This window comes from Bos mutus, chromosome 4 (assembly GCF_027580195.1).
Source record: "Bos mutus isolate GX-2022 chromosome 4, NWIPB_WYAK_1.1, whole genome shotgun sequence".
Taxonomy (NCBI): Eukaryota; Metazoa; Chordata; class Mammalia; order Artiodactyla; family Bovidae; genus Bos; species Bos mutus.
The window spans coordinates 41,682,347-41,710,103 of NC_091620.1; the positions used below are offsets into that span (position 1 = coordinate 41,682,347).

At 42.0% G+C, this 27,757-nt stretch overlaps 1 protein-coding gene across 13 annotated transcripts in view; it reads right to left on the reverse strand.

Moving 5' to 3' along the window:
• Nucleotides 1–6,800: 6,800 nt before the first annotated feature.
• COA1 (cytochrome c oxidase assembly factor 1) overlaps nucleotides 6,801–27,757 on the reverse strand; it is an 80,229-nt gene continuing 59,272 nt past the window's right edge. For 6 of the 13 annotated variants that reach the window (XM_005899416.3, XM_070369370.1, XM_070369371.1 and 3 more), the window contains 4 exons: nucleotides 12,033–12,132; nucleotides 9,887–10,035; nucleotides 7,948–8,024; nucleotides 6,801–7,165 (listed from right to left, as the gene is read on the reverse strand). In XM_005899416.3, the coding sequence (XP_005899478.1) occupies nucleotides 7,069–7,165; nucleotides 7,948–8,024; nucleotides 9,887–10,035; nucleotides 12,033–12,117 (408 nt within the window). In that variant the 5' untranslated portion in view covers nucleotides 12,118–12,132 and the 3' untranslated portion in view covers nucleotides 6,801–7,068. Of the gene's footprint in view, nucleotides 7,166–7,947; nucleotides 8,025–9,886; nucleotides 10,036–12,032; nucleotides 12,133–12,694; nucleotides 12,824–13,485; nucleotides 13,538–27,757 lie in introns of all 13 variants that reach the window. The other 7 variants (XM_070369361.1, XM_070369362.1, XM_014479323.2 and 4 more) reach the window with 2 other exon arrangements.

Sequence of the window (27,757 nt, forward strand, 5' to 3'; positions counted from 1 at the left end):
TGTTCGAAGACTTTTTTTTAAGCATTTCCTTTCTATTTCAAGAACTTCCCTTAGTCACTCTTTTAAGGTAGGTCTAGTCAGCAGATTTGTTTTTGCTTTCCATCATCTGGCATGTCTTTATTTTTCCTTCATTCCTGAAGGATAATTATATCAGATACAGAATTCAGAGTTGACAGTTCTTTTAGCATTTGAAGAATTCTGTGCCCTTTTTCTGTCCTCCACGGTTTCTGAGGAGACATATCTCACCTGGATTATCTTCCCAGGGTAGGTACGGTGGTATTTCTGTCTTGCTGCTCTCAAGCTTTTTTCTTTGCCTTTATTTTTCAGAAGTTGGTCTTATTGTAGATTTCTTTAGGATTACGTTGTTTGGGTTTCACCCAGTTTTGTAAATGTATAGGTTTATGTCTTTTGCCACATTTGGAAACTTGTCAGCCATTAATTCTTTCAGATGCTTTTTCAGCCCCACCCTTATCTTCTCTCCTGGGATTCCAGTGACATGAATGCTGGATTTTTTTATTATAGATTCACATGTACTATTTTTGGACTGTTCTCTTGGTTCAGATTGGGTAATTTCTAAGTTCCTGATCCTTTCCTTCTTTTTGAGATTTTCCTTGTTCTTGGTATACAAAAATACAATTTTCTCATTATACTGGACACTTGGTTTTATGTTGAAAGACTCTGGATCTTGTTTCAATCTTCTGTTTTAGCACATCTTCTCTGACACCATGCTGGTGGGCAACGTGGGGTATGCACACTGCCTCCTCGCTGCTACCCACTGTAGGGTGAAGGTCCAGGTTCACCGCTTGGCCTCCTCTGACACCCTGGCAGGGGTTAAGGTACCTCTTTATTGTCTAAAGAACATGGGCCTCATTGACACCATGAGAATGGTGGGTAGGTGTAGAAGTGTGGGCTGGCTCCCTGTGTGGCCTCCACTGATGCCACAGGGGTGGAGAGAGGATATCACAGGGCAGGGATGGTGTCCTAGCTCCCCACTGAGCCTTCTCTGCCACCACCCCTGTAGAGGACCAGGGCAGCCTCATGAGAGCTGAGTAAGGAAGAAAGTCTGGGCTCTCCACCTGGTTATCCATGGTGTCTGGCAATTACCGTATGGAAGTTCTTTGGCTTGAGAAAGCCAGCTTTTCTTGGCTTCAGTTATCTCTGCCATCGGTGTTTTGAGGCTGCTGGTTTTACCAGCACCTAGTCTGGGAAAAATGAGGTAAAAGAAAACACAGGAACTCATTGCTATGTTACTATTTGGGTCCAAAGTCCTTAGCCAGTCTGCTGCCTTTTCATTTTTCAGGTTGTTTCTGTTGCTTTGATAAATAGCCCGGGTTTTAGCTGTGCTTAATGGGAAGAACAGAGAAAAGGTCTCTATCTTGTCCCTTCTTGGGGGTTTTGCTTCTTAGAGTTGACAGTGGTTCTGTGTATTTTAGGTCTGAGAAAATTAGTGAATACACCTCAGATTATGAAAGCCAGGTTTGTGGAAGGAGGAAGTCTCCAGTGAATGAGTGTGAGTGTGTACACGTACACACACACAGTAACACTAGCCCAGTGGTAGTTTAAAAGTTCTTGGGATTCCTTTTTTGCCAGAAGGATATATACCACTAAGGATGTTGAGGCAGAAAGTCACTAAAAATATTTTAACAAATGAGTCATATAGAGAAGAAATATTTCAAAAGTATTTTAAAGATTTTTTTCTTTGCAGTTTTATTTTTTAATTATGTAAAAACAAAACAGCATGGTTTCAAAGTCTCAACTATAAGACAAGGTACTTTGTGGAAATTACAGTTCCACCCCTGTTTCCTGCTTACACACCCTTGCTGTTTACTTCCCCAAAGTTAACTGCTGGTACTGACTTTAGTTATTCTTCCATTGTTTCCTTTGGAAAGCAGAAGCTAATATATGCATACATATAAACATGCATATATAAAATCCCTTTGCGTGAGTACAGACTCCTCAATTATAAGAAATCCCAAAACTGATGTAACCCATTCTCTGTTGACGGATAGTTGGGTTACATTCAGGTTGTTTACAGTTTTTTGCTATTACAAGAATGTTGCACTAAATAATCTATACATAGATGGCATTTTTGTATTTTTTTTTTGCCAGCGTATCTTTGGGATAGAATCTTAGCGCAGTGGGATTGCTGCACAGAATGGTAAGTGTACATGACATTATTGTAGATATCGTCAAATTCCCTTCTACGGGTGTTGCATTTTTGTCTTCAAACCAGCAATTTAAATACGCCTGTTTACCCACAGTCTTTTGAGAAAACAGTTTCTCAGATTTAAGGTTTATTGCCCATTTGCTAGAAGAAAAATGGCTTCTTCCTATAATTTGAATTTGTAGTCTTTTTAATAGTGAGGCTGACCATTTTTTTAAATGTTTGAGTCACCTAAATTTCTGCGAATTTGTAGTATCTTTTGCCTATTTTTCTCATGGGTTACTGTTTCTCAACTTTCACTCTAGAAATTAGGGATATTGAACTTTTGTAATTTAAACTGTAAATATTTTCCCATTTATCATTTGTTTTTTGCTTTGCTTTTGGTGTTTTTAGACATGCAGCCATTTGTTTTTATATAGTCAATTTCCCTTATTTTACAATGAATCACGTTTAGGTAAGTTCACCTATTTTTTTTGCTAGTGCCTAGATGGTTTCATTTTTATATTTAGATCTTTGTTCCAATTAGAATTTGTATGATGAGAAATGGATTCCATTTCATCTTTTCTGTGTATGGCTATCAGGTTGTTCCAACATCATTTTTCAAACATCTTCCTCCCCGTCTCTGCCTTAGAGCTGCTTTATCATAACCAGGTTTCCATTGCATTGTCTCTTCCTGTGCCAGCACACCATCATTTTATTTACAGATATGTTTGGATGGATGTGAGACTACCTTCCCTCCTTGGTCTTCCTTTGCAGGGATTTCCTGGCTATCTTTGCTTATTTCTACTTCCAAATGAATTTATAATTAATTAGCTTGTCTAACTCTTTAAAGTCACCAATAAAAATATTAGGGACTTTTAAAAGTTAGACAAGCTAATTAATTAATTAAGATGTCAGGGAGAACTGACATCTTTATGGTGAGGAATCTTGCCATCCAAGAACACCATATGTCTTGTCTTTTGTTCAGTTCTACATTTGGACCTCAGGGAGTGTCCTTTAGCACATCTAAGTTTTGCAAATTTCTTGATAAGTTTTTTCCTAAGTAGTTTTTGCTATTCTAAATATTGTCTGCTCTCCGTTATTTCTTCTATTATTTGTTTATGTGAAGAATACTGGTTTTATAATTTACTAAATACACAGTACTGATCCATGGATTGCCTTGGGTTTTGCAGATATATAAAATCATCTATGTAAACAGTAACTGCGTTACTCTTTCTCATGTTTTAGGCTTTTTTAAAAACATCTAATTGTCCTGGATACAATACAGTGTTAAATAAGTCAGTATAATGTGTCCTTATCTTGTAAAAAACCTCTACCAGTTTCCCAATTAAGATGTTGACTTTGAGAATATAATGTATACACACACACACCCCTTAAGAAAGGAATTATCCATTAATTCTCATTTTTATTATGAATACTTAATTTTAGTCAAATGCCTTTTTGTATCTTGTAAAATCAGCATACATGCTTTCCTCCTTAGCCTTTTATTCATGTGATGAACTATGCTAGTGGTTCTCCTAATATGAAGCCACCCTTCCATTTCTGAAATAGACCTCTCAGTCACTGTTAAAAGTCCAGTTAAGCTGGAGTGAAAATATCCCCAGTTGTAAGGACTTAGAAGGGTTTATTTCTCGCTCAGGCTACCTGTCTCATTTTGGGTCATCTTTATTCTAGCACCCAGGTCCTGGGAGTAGCTGCCATCTGGAACATCACTGATTTTAGGGAAAAGAGAAAAAGAAGACAATGGTGAACCGAGGGCTGGCAGGGAAGTATAATCTCCCCATAGGGAAGGGCACTGCATGGGAGGCACAAAATACTTTGTGAGAGATACGATATACCACTTACTGTATGTCACTGGACTCAGTTTGCTAACATTTTCTTTAGAATTTTACTACAGTCATGAGAGATTGGCCTGTAGTTTTCGTGAAAGTCACTCAGTCATGTCCGACTCTTTGCGAACCCATGGACTATACAGTCTGTGGAATTCTCCAGGCCAGAATACTGGAGTGGGTAGCCTTCACTTCTCCAGGGGATCTTCCCAACCCAGGAATCAAACCTGGGTCTCCTGAATTGGAGGTGGATTCTTTACCACCTGAGCTATCAGGGAAGCCCATAGTTTTTATAGTTTCTTACTTTATAAAAAAAAAATTTGTAAGTAAAAACTTACCTTCATATTAAGACTGCAAGGTAACTGACACATGGTAGCCAAATTTAAAAGTATAAAGGTTATGTGGTGGCAGAAGAACAACTTCTGCCTTGGAGGATCATTCTTTAATAATAAAAGGTGTTTAACATGCCACATGTGGTCTGTGGTACATACCTGTGTCTGAGACGTGTTTCTAACATTTCATCTCCCACTTTTGAACCCTGGATCATACAACGTCAGTTTCTCTTTACACATTCCTGACAGGACTTTTAACCAAACGGGTTCCTGAAGAGTCGAGAGTCTTCCTGTGGGTGGAGCCTGGAGGTTTTCCCTCACCCTCTCACCACCTCCTTGATGCCCTGCCGCCATCATCAGGGCTCCTTGGGCCAAGCCTCCCAACAAGCAGTAGGAACACTGCCTCACCTGTAAGACTGGTAACCGATAGGTATTTATTCATATCTATTCATATCTTTAATATGGACAAGCTGAAAACACCAGAGTCCACAGCCTAAGGCTGCTTGCCTTCAGAAAGCCGTAAAGCTGCTGTTAAGAGAACATTTCTTTGGCCTTTCCAATGGGAAGAGGAGAGAGGCCACTGTTTGCCAAGTGCTGGTAGCTTCATGTGGATGTAATTTAGTTTCATCTTTGCTGAATACAACTTTACCAAAACTGGGAGTGATAGAACCTTGTCTCAGCGGGTATTATTAAATCCCTGGACCGGTGAATGGTTGGAAGGAAGACAGGTAGGGGGAAGCCAAATCTAGAAAAATGGGATAAATGACAGTAAAATCTGTGACTTCTGAAAGTCATACAGGTCTTATCAGTATAATTTGGCACATTCTCCTAACAGTAGAATCATATACTTACTCCAAAATCTGATGGCTATAAGCTGCATGTAAAATGCTAACACTGGCCACCTCACCTGTCCAGAGCTTGCTTTTACTGTATCTTCTTCAGCTAACCGGCCAAAGGGCAGATCATCTTTCTGGAGTATAGCTCACTTTCCCTGCTGAGACCTTTTTCCATGTTCTGTCTGTCTGTAAGGCAGTCTCCATCATATCTGAAATCTTAGGCCTCAAGGCCCGTAGAGTCACCAGTCCACCAAGAGGGAGGGGTGGCTCAACTGGCCCCTTGGATTCCTCCTAACTGGTCTCTCTCGCCTACTACGTCATTTTCGCACCACTGCTTGGAACTCTGCTGGTCCAGTATCATGGAAACTGCTGTGAGCGGAGACCAGGCAGCATCTTATTTAGTAAAAGCCAGTGGGAGTCCTCCTGCCACTTGTTGGCTGTGATTGCTCGTCTGCTGTTTTAATAAGTCTGTGATTCTTACAATGCTAGTGAAGCCCTTTCTCCAGTGCTGGCTTGGAGCATTTGCTCAGTTGATAAAAAGTCACCTTTGCCTCTGATGATGATGTATATTATCCAAGATGTCCTCAAGGTCATTGCTGGGAGACCATAGCTGAGGCACAGTGATTGCTAGATACACAAGTAGTGGGCTGTACATATACAGCACCAATTCAAGAAAAGAAAGGACAGCGTCTACTTCAGTAACTGCATTCTGGCCTGTTCAAAATCAGCCATGCAGGCATTAAGAAGTAAATACACTGAAATATGCTTAACTGGAAAAAGTACCCAAGATGGTGACTCAAATAGAAATTAAGGATCTTTTCACTACATAATACTAGAGGAAAGCCTCTTAATCCAAATTTTACACAAAAATTGTTACTTGCTTTTCCTTCAGAACAGATGATCCACTTGGGTTTTCTACGGTTTGGCCACACCAAGAAAAAAATCCAGCAAACACTGAAAGGAAGTAAAAGCTGTTAGAGAACAGAACGGCACATAAATTGTTAAAGAACAGAGCAGCACAAAAGACTCCACAGATCGTAATATTTATCACACCGGAAAAAGTGCCCTCAGGGAAAGACTTCTCCACTTAATATTCTATTCAAAGAGTATTTTTTAAAGAAACAAACTACAGAACAACGATGAAAGGCCTCATACTCTACCAGCACATTTACGCATAACCTTTTTGAAATTTCCCTTCAATGAATATTAAGAGCTTAGGAAAAGAGCTGATGAACATCCCTGATTATAACTACATTAAGCTTAATAATACTGAGGGGGTTAAATTGGCCTTTCCAAAGCAAAAGTGGCAGATTTCTGGGATTTATAGGCTCTGGTGCTCAGAAGATCTTGTCCCCCTGCAAGACTAAGAAAACCTACAGGTAAGATTCTCTAAAATGTGGTTGTTTTAAGCTTTTGAAATGTTTGGGTTAAAGCAGTTATTTTGTGAGTCTTCAATTAGGCAGACAGTTGGTGACTAAAACAAGAAAATAAAACAATGAAGAAGAAAAACTCATAAGTACTTGAGAGTGACCAACAAGCTACTTAACATAAATTTAGGGTAGAGCGACCAGACAGAAGTGCTTGTCTGTCTTCCTTGGCATTCTGATGTTAACACTTAAAAACGTCAGTGCTAGAAAACTTCATTGAAAACTTTTTTATTTTTGGCGTGGGGTGGGTTGGTGAGAGATGAGAAATCAACATTATTAATACTGATTCCCTTTATTCTATACTTCTATACAGAGGACTTTCAAATTCTTATAAATTATAGTAAGTTTCTGATTAAAAACTTCAGTAGGGTTCACTGTGGTTAAATTAGAATGATACAGAGATCACCATATGGCTGCACCTGCAGCCCCGGGGGACGCGTGGTGACCAGGGAGGCCAGGAGCAGAGGGAGCTGATCATTTTCACTCCTTTTTCACCTCGTCGTTGTCCCTGCTGGGCTTGAACAGGGGAATCTGCTGACCATCCTTGAGCTCTAAGAAGACCTCCTGAAGGTTCCACCTGAGAAAAACCAAAAGTATAGTCTCTCATCAATGAAAACACCGAGGCAAGAGACATGGTTTAAAAGGAAATAAACAGTTGTTTGGAATTTCTTAAATTTTTTAAACTATTTTATGTTAGCAGTATGTTAACAATGTTTTAACCTTTTATTCCAGGCTATCTTTATTTAAATCACCATCAAGGCAAGTTTCACAATGAATGGCTGGAATCAGAGAAGGAGCACCTCATTCCTGGTTTCCTAATTCCCCTCGACCTTCAGCTCCGCCTCTAATCCCAGGCTCAGGGGTCAGCGAGGCCAGGCAGGGACTGCCTTTTGTCCCCAGGAATTAAAATACATCCTGGCTAAAGAGCAGACATCTCAGAGAGAGGCTTCCCGTGGGGGAAGTGACTGACTTAGCTCCTGGCAACCAGACAAGAAAAGCCAATTAATGGGGTGGAGGGAGAGCTTACATAAAGAATGTGATGAATAACTCTGGAACAGGAACCCAGGCCTTTATTCACTTGTAACGACAGAGGCAGCAGTGTTGGAAACTGTGACACAGCATGGCAGACCTAGACCACACCAACTAAAGCTCCTCAAATTCAGTAGTTTGCATTGGATAAAATGTCCGGACTGAGCTAAGAGCAAAAGCACTGGCATGCATGTTGTCCTGGCTGTGAAACTTCTGAAGCTTTGAAAAATTCTTAGTGCCGCAATCATACAACTGCAGTTGAAAAGGGAAATCAAGATTGTTTCCAGAAGAAGGTTCTCCTCCTCCTCCCCACCCACTTTCCCATCATACCTCTTAAAGGGGGCATCTCTGGATGAGCTGACATAGAGATGGCCCTCTGACTTTGGTCCAGAGACAGGGATCTTCAGCTGGGGGGTATAAAGAGACGTAAGTGGATACAATGCTATCCTCTCAGAGATGGCTATAATGTGAGAAGAGCATGAGGCCCCTCTCAGGTGATGGGAACAGTCTATATCTAGGTAGGGGCTTGAGTTGCATGCTGCTGCTAAGTCGCTTCAGTCGTGTCTGACCCTGTGCGACCCCATGGACTGCAGCCTACCAGGCTTCTCCGTCCATGGGCTTCTCCAGGCAAGAACACTGGAGTGGGTTGCCATTTCATTCTCCAGCGCATGAAAGTGGAAAGTGAAGTCGCTCAGTTGTGTCTGAGTCTTAGCGACCCCATGGACTGCATAGGGGGATGCATTTGTTAAAATTCATCAGATCCTGAGAGTAAATTTTACCTCAAAAAAAGCAACCATAAACTCTGATTAATGATATACAGCTTATGAATTTAAAGGTGAAGTGTATGGCTATTTGGAAATAATAAGATAGGTTCATGAACAAATAGAGGTAGGCAAATAGGTACAAAATACTGAGCAAAATATTACAGAATCCAGGTAGCAGATACATGAGTTCCACAGCATAAATTCTTTCATCTTTTCCATATACTTGAAACTTTTCATAATAGAAAAACAAAAAACAAGTCCACTGTTTGTTTAAAAAGGGTAAAACCTTTTTGTTTAAAAAAACAAATTTTTTAAATTTAAAAAACAAATTTTTAAATTAAAAAAAAAACCAATTTGTTTAAAAAATGGTCCATACTCTGATCTGGACCATAAAGGAGTTAGAAAAAGAACAAAGCCCAAAGTCAGTGAAAGGAAATAATAAAAATCAGAGGAAATTAATAGATTTAAAAAACAATAGAAAAGATAAATATAATCTAGAGCTGGGAAAAGATAAAAATCAACAAACCTCTAGCCAGACTCAAGAAAAAAGGAGTAGACCCGAATGAGAAATGAAAGAGGAAGAGCCACAACTCTTAGTACAGACAGATACAGACTCATAGGAGAAGACCAACGAACTGGACTAATCCAATATAAAACCAACTAGACAGCAATTAGAAGTTTTTTTAAACCACTATTTTTAGCAGAATACTTGAGCACAAATTGCTTTTGTAGTTAGGGGGAGAATTCCAATAAAACTGTTCCTGTTAAAGTTAATAAAACAACAAGAACAAAAATAAACTAGGTCAGATCAGCTCACTCTTATCCTCCAAATATTCCAGGCCTTCAGCTCGTCGCAGAATCAAGCGCACACCTCCCAAGATGACGTCACAGCCCTTTCACTGCCTCACTCAGCCCATTCTCCCAGCCACACCTCCTCTGAGAACACACTGGCAGAGGGAACCACAGCCATAAACTATAAACTCCCTCAAAGTCTTCTCTGTATTCCCCAAACAACTTAGAATCATTCCTCTAACAGACAGAAGGAAAAAAATGCTTTTTATATTCAGCTGAGTTTTATCAGTTGAACTATATAAAAGTGAGATACAGCTGAAAAAATGGACTGGCATTGCATGGAAGCTTTTACATTTAAAACTAGAGTTTAAAGAGTTTTTAGATTTGAATGAGCACCAATTAGCTGTAGGTATATTTCAAGTTCAAAACTGAAATACTGGCAAACCACCACTGATCATTGCTCGAGAACCTTCAGTTCAAGATGGTGACCTGAGCACAAACAGGTCTTCCTTGCCACGACAATTCCCCGGAAAGGGAGAACACTTGTGTGGAAGTTAATTAGCCCACAGTGCTTTTTTTAAAGGTGCTAAGTAGTGGATTTTCCCATCTCGCACCTTTTCCTCCAGCTTGTTCCAAGACCCTTTCCAGATTACAGCAGCCCCTCCTCAACCCGGTAGGCACCCAGCCTACAGTTCGCAGGGGGAGCAGGTTACCTTTGCATCAGCGATGTCCACGAAGTTGTACTTGTCAGTGAGCCGGAGGTAGTGAACGTTGAGAGGAGTGCCCAGAGCTTCCAGTGCCTCAGGGTGGCTGTGCAGCTGCTCCAGGGCCAGCTGGTAATAAGAAGCTCTGGAAAACATTTCTAAGTGGAAAACAGAGAGGTTACATGTATTTCCTTTACTGAACTTGTAGAAAGTTAAATGACACAATTCATGTACAGCATGGAAAATAGGAACAAACATGAAATAAACAGGTGGAACTATTATTAAGGTCTATCTAATCCGTCCATTTTAGAGACACTAAAACATAGGAAGTCAGCATCTGCAGGGGTGTGGCAGGTGACCTTGAGCAAAGTATTTGATCCTTCTGTGTCAACTTCATTTCTTATTTCCTCACCTCATTCACTGCCTCCCTTCTTCACGTAAGGCGTCTGCTCAGACCTTCTCTTTCTTTCTATTTCTATGTCCTGTGATATCTGAAGCAGAGTTGGGGCCAGAATCTAACTTGACTTCTGAACATTACTCCTTCTACTAAGAGGAAGGTCCTGATAAACCAGCAAAATATAGAGAGACTGCACCACCAAAAACAAAACCCTTAGGCCAAGTGATAGGACATGAAAATGCTAACTTGTCAAGTTTACAGATTTATGCCAACATTTCATGTAGATAAACTGCTCTCAGCCTCAGGTATCCTTGGTCCAAAGACTACTGGTAACTCCAGGAAGCACTTCCCTGAAAGCATCAGGTACGACAAGCCTCCCCAGGGAGAGACCAAAGGAAGCTAAGCTTCTCAAGTATGGTTGTCAGGTGGCAACAAGAAAGACTTGTAGGCCAGATCACAGTAATGGATGGGAAAGGCAGCTTGAGCCTGGAGAGGTCAAGGAGAATGCCCTTCCAGGATGGCCTCCCAGGAGAGGGCTGCAGGCGTGAACGAGGTCGCAGCCATGACAAACGGAGCAGAGGCGGCATCCAGACCACCTTCCCTGAGCAATTCCTCCGTATCCCACAAGTTGTGAGACTGATTTAATTTTTACAACAACCTCACACGGAGGCCCTAAATATTACCCCTCATCACATAGATAACTCAGGCCCAGGAAGAAAACAGACTCCCCCATAAGGTCACACAGCTAGGCCAGAGCTGGGAGTTGTGATTCAACCCAGGCAGTTGGTCGCAGAGCCCACTGGACTATCACTATCAGCTGACCCCAGCTCCCTCAGAAGGAAAGGCTGCCAGGCCCTCAACCTGAAAATGTATTCATTCCTGTCACATTCTGCCTCCGTTGCTCTGGCAGAGGGGCAGTGGTGCTGAGCTATTCCAGTCTGAATTATCCCTGGGAATGCTCATCTCTGGCCACCTCTAGACCCAGAGACCTCTGGGTCAGCCCTGAAGGAAGGTGGGGAAGAACGGGTGGAGGGAGCTGAGGCTATCTGCCTGGCTGTGGGTGATGCTCACGTCAGGGCAGGAAGTAACAGGGTGAGGAGCCAAGCCGGGCAGGCATAAAAGATCTTCAAAGAAAGTCAGTCTTTCTGCTGCTGCTTCGCAACCAGTAGCACTGAAATGCCCTTAAATGTCTCAGCTGCTCCCAATGATCGTGGTCTATCTTTACAAATTCAAATTTAGGTGCAGTGGGGCTGAAAGCCGCATCTGTCAGGATTTTGCCAGCCTGGACTCTGCTTTTATCTTCTGCTCCTGCCCCAGTCCCCAGCTCAAGGTGTCCCGTCTGCCACTAACTGAACAGCAGAGAATGGCAGGGTGAACAGGCTGAGGACACTGGAGAAAGCCAGTTTTCCAGACCTGGGAACCATCTGGTAGCCCCCTTTCCTTTGTTCTTTACATAATCTCAGAAATCTTGATGGATCCCCTGTGTGTGCACAGGGGTGAAAGCCCATCTTGCTTTTTCAAGGCTTCTTACGCAAATGAGTCCTGTTCCTTTTATTTGTTCTTGTGGCTCCTGGGAAAACTGGGATTACAGGATGAGAAGGAAGCTATAGCCAATGGAATGGTATACTGGCTGCTCAAAATAGCCCTTTCCGTCTGTCTCTAATCTGCTGAAAGCATCTGAAGTATTTCCTTTGATGGAGGAAAGGGCCAAGAGAACTAGGAGGCGGCCTTGCCGTGGGCGCTTCACCGGATACTTACTCTGGACCAGGTAGTACAGGATGGCGCAGCTCCCACTAGCTGCCACTCCGGCGAAAAAGACCTGTTTCCCCAGAGGCATTGACATCCTGCTTCCTAGAGACTTAGGAACAAAAGATGTGAATTTATGGTGAGATTCAGGTTCGTGCCAAGGGTTCTGCCTGGACTGGGCCCCATGGGGAAGGGAAAGCTAAGGAGGAAGCCAGCAAGGAGGCAAGGCTGCCTTCCCTTTCAGAAGGCCAGGGCCAGTTCTGGAGTCCAAGTGAAAGTGCCCTCCGGAGGGTGGCCTGCATCCAGGACCGGGGCCACAGGGGCAAGGGCTGAGCACAGAGCAGGCATTCAGCCCTGCCGTCCTGATGGACAGAATGTGGCCCACGTGCCAAGTCCCACACAGCCAGGAAGCACAACCACTTTGTCTCACGCCGGCTGGTAAACAGGAAGCTTCTCCCTTTGTGGCAATAGCTGGTCTTGTAAGCCTACAAGCGGGCCTGAGCAGTCACTGGCTGCTTTCTTTCATATTTTGAGAAATGGCCCACCCCCTGGATAAGGAAACTGGCCATGACTTTCGGGCTGAATGAAGAGATGGAGAGGAGCCAGCTCAGCAAGTTCAGTGCACCAAACCCACTGCACTGGACTCAGATCAGCGAGTGTCTCCGCTAACCAACCTGAGTCAAGATGAACACATTCCCACTGTCTGCTCCTCCACTTTCTAGGCGATGGAGAGTAAGAACAGCTGCCTGCCTATCATTTCTGCAACCTGAAGGTAAATGAATCCTGAAGGTTCAGAAGAAGGCCTGTTGGAGAAAGTTCCTCATGTAGATACTCTTTCTGGAAACTGGTCATTAAACACACCCTCTGACAAGGCTAAAGTTGACCAGTTCTACACAGAAATATCAAACTCAGGGTTTAGATAAATCGAATTAAAAAAAGTTTCAGATCATCCCTATATTGTTTACTCATATACTGTTTTGTTCAACTAAGGAAAGGGTACCAAAACTCCAAATCAGTGTCCTCCAATGCCGTGGGAGTCTCGGCTGTGCTCTCTGGTAGGTAAGGATATTTCTCAAAGTGGAGGGTAAACTCAATTACAGTAGTGTGATCTGGGAAAAAAACATTTAGTCTCACGATGAAAACAGGCAGAGCATCTCCAAAGAATGCATTAGTCAGATCTTGCTTAACGTGAAGGAGAGCTCAACAGGGTGTGGCAGTGAGCAGGAGTCATGCACAGCTTCCTACACGGCTATCGTTTCTCAATTGAGCATGAGACGGGAAGAAAAGTCTTAAGCAATTCAGAGAAGAGCCACCACATCCCTGACGTGGTCTTGCAGCCAGCCACAAGTGAAGAGTGAGGACCAGGGGAACCCACAACTATTTGGGGAGAGACATCCATCTACTGTCTAACCTGAGGACACCGGAAGGCACCAGATGGGGAGCTAGGCCCCAGAACAGTCATTACCTTTGCCACTTCATAGCCCAGTTTCCTTGAAAACCATCTAAGGAAGGCTGCCCTGCAATCAGACAAAAACTACATTAGAAGAACTTTTTCAGGGAATTCCCCTGGTGGTCCAGTGGGTAAGCCTCCAGGCTCTCACTGCCAAGAGCCTGAGTTCAATCCCTGGTCAGCAAACTAAAATCCAACAAGCTGCTTAGTGCAGTGAATGAATTAATGGATACATAATCACTTTCTCAAATACAATTTTCTTTGGTTGATAGTTTTACACAGCTAAGACTTATTACCAGTCTAAGCTTTGGAGAAGTTAAGTTCTAAAATGAGCCTTATCTGGGTTTCCCCTCTTTCTCTTTTGCTATATTAAGAAGAAAAAACAAAGCCTGCTGGTTTCCTGTCAGCATACTGTGCACTCTGCATGTTCTCCTGCAGGAAACCAGAAACTGGTGCGGGAAGAGAGGGCATTCAACCTCAGCACACAGAATGTGGCCAGTCTGCAGCTACTGACATGGGATGCTTAGCCATGTAAGCTGTGCTCCATGGATTAAAACAGCTTTTCAGGGTTAAAAGAAAACAGCAATATAGTGAATGTCTATGTCGCCTTTAATGGTGCTGCTAACAGCTACTACTCATATCTCTTACTATTTATTATGTGCCTGGTGATATTCTAAAGTGAAAGGAAAGTGAAGTCGCTCAGTCGTGTCTAACTCTTTGCAACCCCACTGTAGCCTACCAAGCTCCTCTGTCCATGGAATTTTCCAGGCAATAGTACTGGAGTGGATTGCCATTTCCTTCCCCAGGGGATCTTCCCAACCCAGGGATCGAATCCGGGTCTCCCGCATTGTCGACAGACGCTTTACCATCTGAGCCAGCACTGCACATATATTAATCCATTAAACTCTCACTACAACACCAGGAAGTAGAGGAACAAACTGCTGTTAAAACTGGGGCACAAAACGATTAAGTAAAATGCCCAGAATCTCACAAGTGTGTGAGTGGTAGCCCTGGGATTCAGGCCCAAGTAGTCCAGCTCCAGGGGCTGTGTCTTCACCTACCACAGTCCACTGACTAAGGTATCTGTCATTTCAGAAATACTGAGATGTGGGGGGAAAAAAATACATCTCGGCATTATAATATATTCACAACATTCAGTGCAAAAGCCTTGTCAAGTGTGCTTTCCCTGCTATTTTTCAGACAAGAGCATAGCATGAATTCACACCTTTGTTCTTCCTTTAGCTTAGCAAACAGGTGTTGAGGGCCTGCCCTAGCCAGACTGATGGTGCTGGGGATATGGACAATTCCCACCAATTACAACACGGGGCCATGGAGCACAAGTGCACAGGCAGGCACACCCCTCTACCCTCCACCCACTCAGGGCGCCCCTCACAGGGTAAACAGCCTGGACTCATACATTTATCGGATGAGTTTCCAGTAGTAGGAAGTCCTATGCAGTACCTTGTTCTAACTTGCACAAAGGCCCCTGTGGGTGAGCAGCCCAGTTAGTGTGACCCAACACATGAGCAGGAGAGGAAGTAGCACCCAGGAAGTGGTCCGCCCTGCTTTCACAGAGGAAACCGACACAGAGCGGAGAGAGATGAAGGGGTGGGAAGAGGGCTTCAGGTTCACAGAAATGACAAGCAGAGGGAGGGCAGAGTGGCGGAACCAGAGCTGCAGAAGTACAGAAGGGGAACCATGGGAAACGGGTCTAGAAATGGAGGTGTTTGCTCAGAGAAGCATCTACTCTGTGTGGCTGGGTCGACTCTGCAGGAAAGAGCTGCAGAAAGGAGAGGGATGGGATAGGGCACAACCAGCCAGGTGACTTCTGCAACAGCCCAGCCTACAGCTCACACCAGAGTGTGAGGATCAAGAGGATGGTTTCTTAAAATATTTAGGACAGTTCTTATATATTTGCTAATTTATACACCAACTTCTTCTAAAAAGAATGATGGGGCTAACAAGGGTATTACATGTCAGAAGAGAAGTAAACAGATGGATAAGGAAATGACAAATGGAAAACAATTTTAAGAAGAAAAAACTGGGGTAAAGTTAGTACCCCAAACTATACACTGTCATGCACTAGCCATTTCCTCAAGGTGGCCACAGTCTTGACATCAAGCTTCCTATCTGCTCAGCAGAAAGGGGAGCCTAAGTAGCTACAAGGTCCAGAGCGTCCATGGAGGAACACCACCCTCCTAATACCATACCTGCTATCTCTCCCACGCGTGTTCAGAGAGGCAATCTCTCAAGTGGGTGGTGTTACAAACAGCACCCCTAGATCTTTTTATAAAATATCATAATCAAAACCACAATCACAGTCCAAGAAAAAAAAAGCATAAATAGAATCTCACAAGTGACCCAAATAGTGAGGACTTGCTACTCTGACTCTGTGGAGCGCTAAGGCAGTCAGGATCCACCTGGTCTCCAGGGAGCCACTGAGTGTGTCCAAGCAAGGAGAAGGGATTGGGATGGGAGAAAGGGGGGCTCAGTCTCTGCTCCTTTTTACCCAGCTTCAGTTTCCCTGCCTCATCAGCTAACTTTTGAATAAAGTATTCAGCAGCCCCTAATCTCACAAAAAAATTCAAAAAAGCTCTGTAAAACTAGAGACAGACTTTAGGCTACCTCCAGGAAGGTGACATTTTATATCTAAGTGTTTGATAAGAATTGAAGATTTTTTAACAAAGTGAAAATCTCCCAAGAAACTCAAATTCAATTATTCTTCTTATTGGTTGGTCACTAAGTTGTGTCTGACTCTTTGCAACCACAGGACTGTAGCCCATCAGACTCCTCTGTCCATGGGAATTCTCTAGGCAAGAATACTGGAGTGGGTTGCCATTTCCTTCTCCAGGGGATCTTCTCGACCCAGGGATCGAACCCACATCTCCCACATTGGCAGGTGAATTCTTTATCACCGAGCCACCAGGAAGCCCTCAATTAGCCTACTACACAGCCAAGAAGAATTTTTTTTTTTTTTTTGCTTTACAATTAACTAAGAGGAAAGGGTTGCAACTCATTTTGAAGATTAAGGGATGGTTAGCCACGGGAAGGTGGAACAAAGTACAGGCAAGATGTGTCCAGAAAGCAGTCCTAATAGCTCTGTTCTGACACACAAAGGGTACTTGGGCCCCAGTGGTTTCAAAGTACTGATCCCCTTTCTAGAATCAAAATGCGAGAGCTGGCATAGGGTTGGAGACTACCTCCTGGCTGCTCCCCTCAAGCCCCTGCAGATGAAGGAGGTCTGCAGAAGTCTCAGCAGCAGGGTGGACAGAAGAACCCCTGAGGGTTCGAGCCACAGAAAAATACCTGAGCTGGAAGGAGGGAAGCAGTCTCACGGTGCAATCTCAACCTTTGCACGTCAGAATCCCCTGAGGACAGCTTAGAGTCACGTAGCTCTTCCATAGCAGAGCAATGACGTCCGTCTGTCTGACCCTGCAAGTCATGGTCCTTCCACTGAGTGACAAAACACACATTACAGATCATAGATTTCAGAATAATCAGATTCTCACACAGGTGGTATGTGCTGTCCAAAAGCCACTCTAAAGTTCACGTGTCAATATATCCCCAAGTCATCATTTCAAGGGTCAAGACAGAGAGAACACTGCTCAGAAAATACTGGATGGAGGAGAGGCAGGTCTTCCCATCTGTTGAATGACACTGCCTACAATACTGCCACTCTTAGAAGACTACACATCCTTCCAGCCTTTAGAAAATCAAACCATGAGGGGAAGAGAGGGCAGAGGAGGGGAGGACATCCGACTTAAGAAAACAGACATGAAAAAATTAAGGCAGTAAGAAATAAAGTGAAAGAACAAGGAAGGACTAGACCAAAAAAGACCAAAAAGAGACAAAAAATAAAGTGTGACTAGCAAAAAAGAAAACTGGGGCTAAATTTTAAAAGAATGAAATGTAGTGTTTTGAGGTAAGGGAGACAAAAGAGGCTAAAAACAAAAACCAAAAATATAGCAGCATGCAAATAAATGTGATTAAAAGATGTTTTAAATTAAAAGACAATAAATATTCTCCCCCAAAATAAATAAAAGTTAAGTGATGGCTTTGTTAGAGGGAATCCATTTACAGTGTTTACATTATGTATATTAGATCATCACAGTTGTATATTTTAAATATCTGACAATTTTGTCAATTATACCTCAATAAAAATGAGAAATGAAAAAAAAAAAAAAAAAAAAGGTGATCATGTTAAAATGAGACCAGGAAGGTGGAGCTCTAGTCCATTTTGACTAATATCCTCATAAGAAGAGGAAGAGACATCAGGGATGCAGATGTGCAGAGAAAACGACGTGAAGAGGCAGCAAGGGGACCACCTGCGAGCCAAGGAGAGCGGCCTCAGAGGGAGCCATCCACCTACACCTTGGTCTTGGTTCTCCCAGCCTCCAGAACTCTGACAATATAAATTTTTGTTGTTTAAACCCCTTCCCTGAATTAAAAGACTACGAAGGTAAACATTTTAAAAATTAAGCTTTCTAACCAGTTTTGGCTCTGGAGTCTTAGAATAACCAAGTGTTTCTAGAAGAAAACTTTCTGTTCTGAACTCAGGATAATCATGAGGAAAGAACCTGGCAGGAGGCAACTTTCCCCCGGGTAAAGGTGAGTTAGGAATGCTGATAAAAGGCTGTCCAGTGTTGATAATAGATCCAAGTACCTGGTAGTGATTCCAGGAAAACAGTGACTACCTGGAAAGAGATCCTGGTGCCAATAAAAAGGACTGCGCTCAGTCGCTCAGTTGTTTCTGACCTGTGACACCATGGACTACAGCCCGCCAGGCTCCTCTGTCCATGAAGTTTTCCAGGCAAGGATACTGCAGTGGGTTGCCATTTCCTACTCCAACGGATCTTCTTAACCCAGGGACTGAACCTGCGTCTCCTGCACTGGCAGGTGGATTCTTTACCACTGAGCCACCTAGAAAGCTCCTTAACATTTTTTTTTTTTAAATAATGAAATATAGGATGAAAACAAAATGTAGCTTAAGAGGGCACCAGGCGACCTGACATGAAATTTTTAAATCCCATTTAAAACACCTATAAAGACACACACAAGAAAAGACAGAAAGCAGAGCCTACTTCAGACAGTAATATATTACTAAAATCTGGGAGAAAGTTCCACTTACTAGTGTGAAAGAAGACACAGTTCAGTGGCCAACCGCAGCCCCACCTACCTCTGAAGGGTAAGAGCACAGCTGCCAGGAAGTGCGTGGGAAGAAGGCGCAGCCCTTCACCTCTCTCCACCCCCAGCCCAGGGTTCCTGGGTTTGCAGCAATCAGGAAACAGGCAGCCAGCCCCACACTGGGTGAGCCCTGACAGCCACGATCCCTTCCCCATCCAGAAGTTCTATATCCATTCAGAGGCTACAATCCTAGTCAGTAAAACTTCACAGCAAGTAGAGAAAGGACTGGCACTGGCAACAATTTACTCCAAGAAATAAAATAATATGAAGAAGAGCATTGATTTGGACACATCCTTAGTTATTGAAAGACACTGCCTGTAAGAACCAAGTAAGATGGGCTTCCCTGTTGGCTCAGACAGTAAAGAATCTGCGTGAAATATAAGAGACCTGGGTTCAACCCGTGAGTTGGGAAGATCCCCTGGAGGAGGGCAAGGCAACCCATTCCGATATTCTTGCCTGGAGAATCCCCAGGGGCAGAGGAGCCTGGTAGGCTACAGTTCATGGGGTCACAAAAAGTCAGACACGACTGACTGACTAAGAACACACAAGATGGGAATAAAGAGACATCATGCTAAGAAGGAAACAGAAGAAACTCAGGTAAGATTCCAAGGAAACTCGAAAATGCAACAGCACACCTGACACTGAAGTGAAGTCACTCAGTCGTGTCCGACTCTTTGGGACCCCATGGACTGTAGCCCACCAGGCTCCTCAATCCATGGAATTTTCCGGGCAAGAGTACTGGAGTGGGTTGCCATTTCCTTCTCCAGGGGATCTTCCCAACCCAGGGATTGAACCCAGGTCTCCTGCATTGCAGGCATATGCTTTACCATCTGAGCCACCCTGACATTAGCGCTTGAGAAAAACATCAGAATTAACATGACCAGAAAAGCTGAATTCATAATAAGGAAGTTACATTCAAGAAGTTACATTCAAGTCTTCCCTTGAAGACTGGCCCAGTGGCCCAGTGGTTAAGACTCCATCTTCCAATGCATGGGGTGCATGTTTGATCCTTGGTTGATCACAGAACTAAGATTTCACATGTTATGTGGTGTGGCCAAAAGTTAACAAAAGTTTTCCCATAATGTACAATAAAAGAGCAAAAACAGAGTAAATGACAAATGCCAATTTCAGAACTAAGATCTAACAAACCTGATCATCATAACTGCTGTTAAACTGAAGACAAGACAAAACAGAATTATACTAGAAGAAAACAAAATTGAAAAAAGACAAAAATGTACATCATCTTCCAGATCTATTCACCAACCCTCACTGGCAAAAACTTTTTATTACAGGGGGAGAAAAAAAATCCCAGTACCCTAAAACAGTATACCCATAAATGACAATAAATTTCCCAAGACAAAAGAATAATAACAATAAATTCCTGGGAAGCACTGAGTGTAATCCAAGACCTCTAAAACCAGGAATTCCCTGGCAATTCAGTGATTAAGACAGCTCTTTGACTGCTAGGGGCGCTGGTCAAGGAACTAAGATCCCACAAGCCATGTGGTATGGCCAAGAACAAACAAACAAACAAAAACTTTACAGCCAATCAAACTCTGTGAAGACAGAGGAAGTCATTATGTATTTGGAAAGAACCCAGATGTTACATAATCCACATAGCCTTCCTGAAACATTAAAGATATATTACATTTTATCAAAAAACAAATCCAAATTATCTAGGAAAAAAAGTGTATTAGGAAAGACAGTATGCAATTAATTAGATTTAATTAGATCTAGATGAACTCCGGGAGTTGGTGATGGACAGGGAGGCCTGGTGTGCTGTGATTCATGGGGTCGCAAAGAGTCGGACATGACTGAGCAACTGAACTAACTAACTAGATCTAGATTTAATTAGATCCAATTAATTAGATCTAAAAAATTATTGTTTATGCTGTTACAAAATGAATTAAAACATCTAAAACTTTTAAAAAGATATATATAATATTCAAATTTATAACATGGCCTAAAATTCCACATAATATATATAAAACATAAGTAAAATCATGCTGAAGCCCCCAATCATCATAACTTATTCCATGGTGCAGCCTGCAAGGCTCCTCTCTCCATAGAATTTTCCAGGGAAAAATACTAGAGTGGGTTGCCTTTCCCTTCTCCAGGGGATCTTCCCAATCCAGAGATCAAACCCAGGTCTCCTGCATTACAGGCAGATTCTTTATCATCTGAGCCAAATTGGAGTACAAGTACTATTACTTTTCTTGATGTTGATACAGAAGTTAATAGAATTAAAAGCATATGCAAATTCACAAAAGGAAGTAAAAGTCTGAGCCCTAAGAACAATATCATGTCAATTAAAATAAATGTGAAGGGTTTAGACTCTCATATTGTGGTAAATAGGCTCCCAGGATGCCCTCAGTGAACCACGCTTCCTGGTATTCGCACCTTGATATGAATCGGGCCTGGCTCTAGGACTCCTTCAGCCAACAGAATGAGGCCAAACTGACCCTGCGGCAGTTCTATGCCTCAGCTTTGAGGAGGCCTGGCAGCTTTCACTTCAGCACTGTTGGGAGTCCCAAGCCATCATATAAAAAGTATGGTTACTCTGCCCTACTGTAGAGATCACATAAAAAGAGTAAGTGAAGACGCCACAGGTAAGGGAGAGGACTGAGACTACATAGTAGGTAGACAGATAAACAGTATGCCCCACTGTCCCAAGAACTATCCCTGCACCAAGGCACTAATAACCACGTGAATGAGCCTTCGTGGACATTCTAGTCCTAGTGAGCCACCAGATGACTGCAGTACCAGCTGAATAACCATGGAACAGAAGAACTATCCAGCTATTCCAACTATAAATCAGGAGAGTTATCAAAATAGTTCTAGCTTAAAGCCACTAAGTTTCGAGATGGTTTGTTATGCAGCAACAGAGAACCAAAACATCTTTTAAAAGCTTTTCTAAAAGGATTTTTAAAAAATCAACTCTTTCAAATTTACATTATTTTTAAGAGTAACAATCTAAAATGCAATGAAGGCTTAAAAACAGAAGACTTGGCATATTCATACAAAAACAAAGCAGAGTGGAAACAAAGAGTCAGTTCAAGGCAAAAAGCACTACTTGGGATAAAAATAGACAAAAATACAATAGTTATAAAAATTGGTGGCAAACAACACTAAAATATACTGCCAAAAACAACTAAAGATAAAATTTAAAAAACTGAAAACCACCATAGTAGGAGACCAACATGTCATTTCCCATCTTTAACAAATCCAATTAACAAAAAAGCAATCGAGAACAGGGAATTTGCATAATTTTTTTGAACCTTGCAAGCTCAATGTGTGTGTGTATCGATACATATTTGAACATACTGAAACTTTGCAGTGTCTTAACAGGCGGCATTCCTTCCATAAGGCTTTGTGGGACTGATGCAAACATTCTCCTGTTTTCACTGCCCAACCCTGTGACAACTTCTTGGAGAATAAATCTGTATGGCTCATGAGAGGGCAAAACAAGTATAAATCAGTAATTAGATGTCTTAAACCAATTAATCTGAGCCATTGTAGAAATTCATCTCATACTATTACAAGTGGCTATTATCCTTAATTTTGAAGATAAAATGGTAAAATTTTGAAACTGAGTTTTAAATAAGAAGATGGAAGAACATAAATCAGTTTAATACCATTTTCATTAAGAATAAAACAAACTAACAATGTTAACAGTGGTTATCCATTCAATCAACAGATATTTGTCCTCCAAAATACCAAGCATCATATTGTGCACTGGAAATACAGTAGAAAGCAAGACAGTTGTTTGTGGATTTTACACTGTAGTGGGAGGAGATATACAATAAACAATAAGACTATTTTAGTTAGTGATGAATACTTTAGGAAAAAATAGTGTCAAGAGAATGAGAAGACAAGCCACAGACTAGGAGGAAATATTTGCAAAAGACGTATCTGATAAAAGACTTTTATCTAAAATATACAAAGAATCATAAAACTCATTAAGAAAACGAATTAATTAAAAATGGGCAAAATTTCTGAACAGTTCAACAAAAAGAAATTCAGATGACATAAGCATTCAAAAGACAATGTCAAATGTTACTTGGAAATTACAAATTGAAACAACAATGAGATACCATTATGTATCTATTAGAACTACTAAAATCCAAAACATTGACAACACTAAATGCTGGATGTGGAACAACCACTGCTGGTGGGAGTGTACCTCCACTTTGGAGGACAGTTTGACAGTTCCTTACAAAAGTATGCTACTCACTTACTTACATATGTACAACATAAACGTGACATGCTAGAGTATGAAAATGGGAAAGAGCAACTTCAGCTGTGGAGTGAGGGAAGGCCTCTCTACCAAGTTCGGAGTTGAGACTGAAGGAGTAATCTGAAAACCAGGGGAAGGGCTAAGGCCCTAAAGCACCCACCAGCTTGGTTTGTTCAAAGCAGCAGGAAGCAGACTAGTGTGGTAAATGAGGGTGGGCAGGGTCTTTACCACATAAAGCTTTGTAGGGTATGCTATTGAGTTTGAATTTTATTCCAAGTATAATGAGAAACTGCTGAAGATTTCTATCAGGTTTTGTTTTGGGGGGTGTACTTTTTAGACTTCTCTAGAAGGGGAAAGACGGAAGGAGAAAGTCTAATTACAAGCCTATTGCAGCAGTCCACACTGAAGATGATGGCAATGAGAAGATGAGCTGGTAGCAGTGGAGACGCAAAGAAGGCAACAGATGTCTGATAGGAAGCAAAATAACAAGGGTGCAGGACAAGGCACGTAGCAGACGGACTTCACAGAATTTATCATCACACGTAAACCTCTTCACAAATACCTTGAGCATTCAAAACTACCATGCAGTTAGAATTTAGAAATGATAAAAAAGAGTCTTGGGAGAAAGCTTTAAACAGTAAACTAGGATTCCTAAAATGTGAACATCAACATTTTAAGAATCCATGAACTAAAATGGACGGGAATGGGCGAATTTAATTCAGATGAACATTATATCCACTACTGTGGGCAAGAATCCCTTAGAAGGAATAGAGCAGCTCTCATAGAAAACAAGAGTCTGAAATGCAGCACTTGGATGCAATCTCAAAAATGACAGAATGATCTTGGTTCACTTCTAAGGCAAACCATTAACATCACAGTAATCCAAGGCTATGTCCCAACCTCTAATGCTGAAGAAGCTGAAGTTGAACAATTTTATGAAGACCTACAAGACCTCCTAGAACTAACACCAAAAAAAGATGTCCATTTCATCATAGGGGACTGGAATGCAAAAGTAGGAAGTTAAGAGATAACTGGAATAACAGGCAAGTTTGGCCTTGGAGTACAAAATGAAGCAGTACAAAGGTTAACAGAGTTTTGCCAAGAGAACACACTGGTCATAGCAAACACCCTCTTCCAACAAGACAAGAGACAACTCTACATATGGACATCACCAGACGGTCAGTACCAAAATCAGACTGATTATATTTTTTGCAACCAAAGATGGAGAAACTCTGTACAGTCAGCAAAAAATAAATAAATAAATAAATAAAAGACCTGGAGCTGCCTGTGGCTCAGATCACTAGCTCCTTACTGAAAAATTCAGGCTCAAAATGAAGAAAGTATGGAGAACCACTAGGCCATTCACGTATGGCCTAAATCAAATCCCTTATGATTATAAAAGGGCTTCCCTTGTAGCTCAGTCAGTAAAGAATCTGCCTGCAGTGTAGGAGACCAGGGTTCAACCCATGGGTTGGGAATATCCCCTGGAGAAGGAAATGGCAACCCACTCCAGTATCCTTGCCTGGAAAATCTCATGGACACAGGAGCCTGGTGGGCTGCAGTCCATGGGGTCGCAAAGAGTTGGGCACGACTGAGCAACTAACACTTACTTACTTTAAAATTATACAGTGGAGGTGACGAATAGATTCAAGGGACTAGATCTGGTACACAGAGTGCCTGAAGAACTATGGACAGAGGTTTGCAACACTGTACAGGAGGTAATGACCAAAACCATACCCAAAAAAAGGAAGTTCAAGAAGGCAAGGTGGTTGTCTGAGGAGGCCTTACAAATAGCTAAGAAAAGAGAAGCAAAAAGCAAAGGAGAAAGTGAAAGATATACCCAACTGAATGCAGAGTTACAAAAAACAGCAAGGAGAGATAAAAAAGCCTTCTCAAGTGACCAATGCAAAGAGAGAGGAAAACAACAGAATGGGAAAGACTAGAGATCTCTTCAAGAAAATTGGAGATACCAAGGGAATATTTCAAACAAAGATGGGCACAATAAAGGACAAAAATGGCAAGAACCTAACAGAAGCAGAGGATATTAAAAAGAGGTGGTAAGAATACACAGAAGAACTGTACAAAAAAGCTCTTAATGATCTAGATAACCATGATGGTGTGGTCACTCACCTAGAGCCAGACATCCTGGAGTGTGAAGTCAAGCGCGCCTTAAGAAGCACTACTACGAACAAAGCTAATGGAGGTGATGGAATTCCACCTGAGCTATTTCAAATCTTAAAAGATGATGCTGTTAAAAGATGATGCTGCACTCATTATGCCAGCAAATTTGGAAAATTCAGTGGTACCCACAGGACTGGAAAAGGTCAGTTGCCATTCCAATCCCAAAGAAAGGCAATGCCAAAGAATGTTCAAATTACTGTACAATTACACTCATTTCACATGCCAGCATAATTATGCTCAAAATTCTCCAAGCTAGGCTTCAACAGTACATGAACCAAGAAATTCCAGATGTACAAGCTGGATTTAGAAAAAGCAGAGGAACCAGAGATGAAATTGCCAACATATGCTGGATCATAGAAAAAGCAAGGGAATTCCAAAAAAACATCTACTTCTGCTTCATTGACTATGCTGAAGCCTTTGATGGTGTGGATCATAACAAACTGTGGAATATTTTTAATGAGATGGAAGTAACAAACCACCTTTCCTGCCTCCAGAGAAACCTGTATGCAGGACAAGAAGCAACAGTTAGAACCAGATATGGAACAAGGACTGCTTCAAAATTGAGAAAGGAGTTCATCAAGGATATATATTGTCACCCTGCTTATTTAACTTATATGTAGAGTACACCACATGAAATGTTGGGCTGGATGAATCACAAGCTGGAATCAAGACTGCAGGGAGAAATATCAACAACCTCAGATATGCAGATGACACCACTTTAAAGATAGAAAGTGAACAGGAACTAAAAAACCTTGTGATGAAGGTGAAAGAGGAGAGAGAAAAAGCTGACTTAAAACTCAACATTCAAAAAACTAAGATCATGGCATCTGGTCCTATCACTTCATGGCAAATAGATGGGGAAAATGTAGAAAGTGTCAGATTTCATTTTCCTGGGTTCCAAAATCACCGTGGATGGTGACTGTAGACACAAAATTAAGATGCTTGCTGCTTGGAAGAATAGTTATGAAAAACCTAGACAGTGTATTAAAAGCCAGACACATCACTTTGCCAACAAAGGTCCATATAGCCAAAGCTAAGGTTTTTTCAGTAGTCATATATGGATATGAGAGTTGGGCCATAAAGAAAGCTGACTGCCAAAGATTTGACGCTTTCAATCTGTGGTGCTGGAGAAGACTCTTAAGAGTTCCTTGGACAACAAGGAGATCAAACCAGTTAATCCTAAAGGAAATCAATCCTGAGTATTCACTGGAAGGACTGATGCTGAAGCCGAAGCTCCAATACTTTGGCCACCTGATGTGAAGAGCCAACTCACTGGAAAAGCCCTGATGCTGGGAAAGATAGAGGGCAAGAGGAGAAGGGGAGACAGAGGATAAGATGGTTGGATGGCATCACTGACTCAATGGACATGTGTTTGAACAAACTCAGGGAGATGGTGAAGGACAGAGAAGCCTGGCGTGCTGCAGTTCATGGGGTCGCAGAGTTGTACACAACTTAGCAACTGAACAACAAGGATTCCTAAATCTGACTACTTGTGATGTCTCATCTGTTTGAACAAAATACATTTCAAGACCATTCTACCAAAGATTTGAAAACACAGCAAGATAACTGAGTATTTTCCAGCATCCAAAACTTCAAATAATAGACTGATTCATAACTATTTTGCAAGTATGAGTAAGGCAAACCCTATAAAACATTTACTTCAGCATTTCTATTAAAAGCTCCCATTTTATAAAAAGAAAAGTAAAATAGTTTGTTATGGGGGATTAGATGATTTCGAATCTGGGAGTCTGTGGTCTCCTCTATTATCCCTGAAGTCCTCCGCTTATTTGCACAAACTCAGTTCTCTGTTTCCTGTTGCCTCTCTGGCCAGGCCCCTTCAGTTTCTTGCGTCATCTTTCATCCTCTCGCCATCTTATATTCTCCCTTATTCTGTGTTATGGACAGAACTTGCCCTCCCACGGCCCACCCACCACATTCATATGTTGAAGCCTTAATACTCAGAATGTAATTGTATTTGAAAATAAGGTCTTTAAAGAGGTAATTAGGGCTTCCTTGATAGCTCAGTTGGTAAAGAATCTGCTTGCAGCACAGGAGACCCCGGTTTGATTCATGGGTCAGGAAGATCAGCTGGAAAAGGGATAGGCTACCCACTCCAGTACTTTGGGGCTTCCCTTGTGGCTCAGCTGGTAAAGAATCCACCTACAATGCAGGAGACCTGGGTTTGATCGCTGGTTGGGAAGATCCCCTGGAGAAGGGAAAGGCTACCCACTCCAGTGTTCTGGCCTGGAGAATTCCATGGACTGTATAGTCCATGGGGTCGCAAAGAGTTGGACACAACTGAGCGACTTTCACTTTCTTTTTCACTTCAAAGAGGTAATTAAGTTAAAATGAGGTCTTTAGGGTAAGCCCTAATCCAATAATGACTGGTGTCCTTATAAGATGAAATTTGTACAGGGACACGTAGGCAAACGGAGGAAGGACCGAGTGAAGACAAATGGAGAAGGTGGCCATCTACAAGCAAAGGAGAGAGGCCTCAGAAGAAACCAAAATTGGTTACACCTCTAGAACTGTGAGGAAATCAATTTATGTTGTTTAAGCCATCCAGGCTGTTGTGTTTTGTCATGGTGGTCATAATAAACTAACATACACCATTTCCCCTCTTTCACCAAATTTCATTCCCATCAAAATCTTCACCTAAGATGTTATTCAGTGACTTGAGTCTGG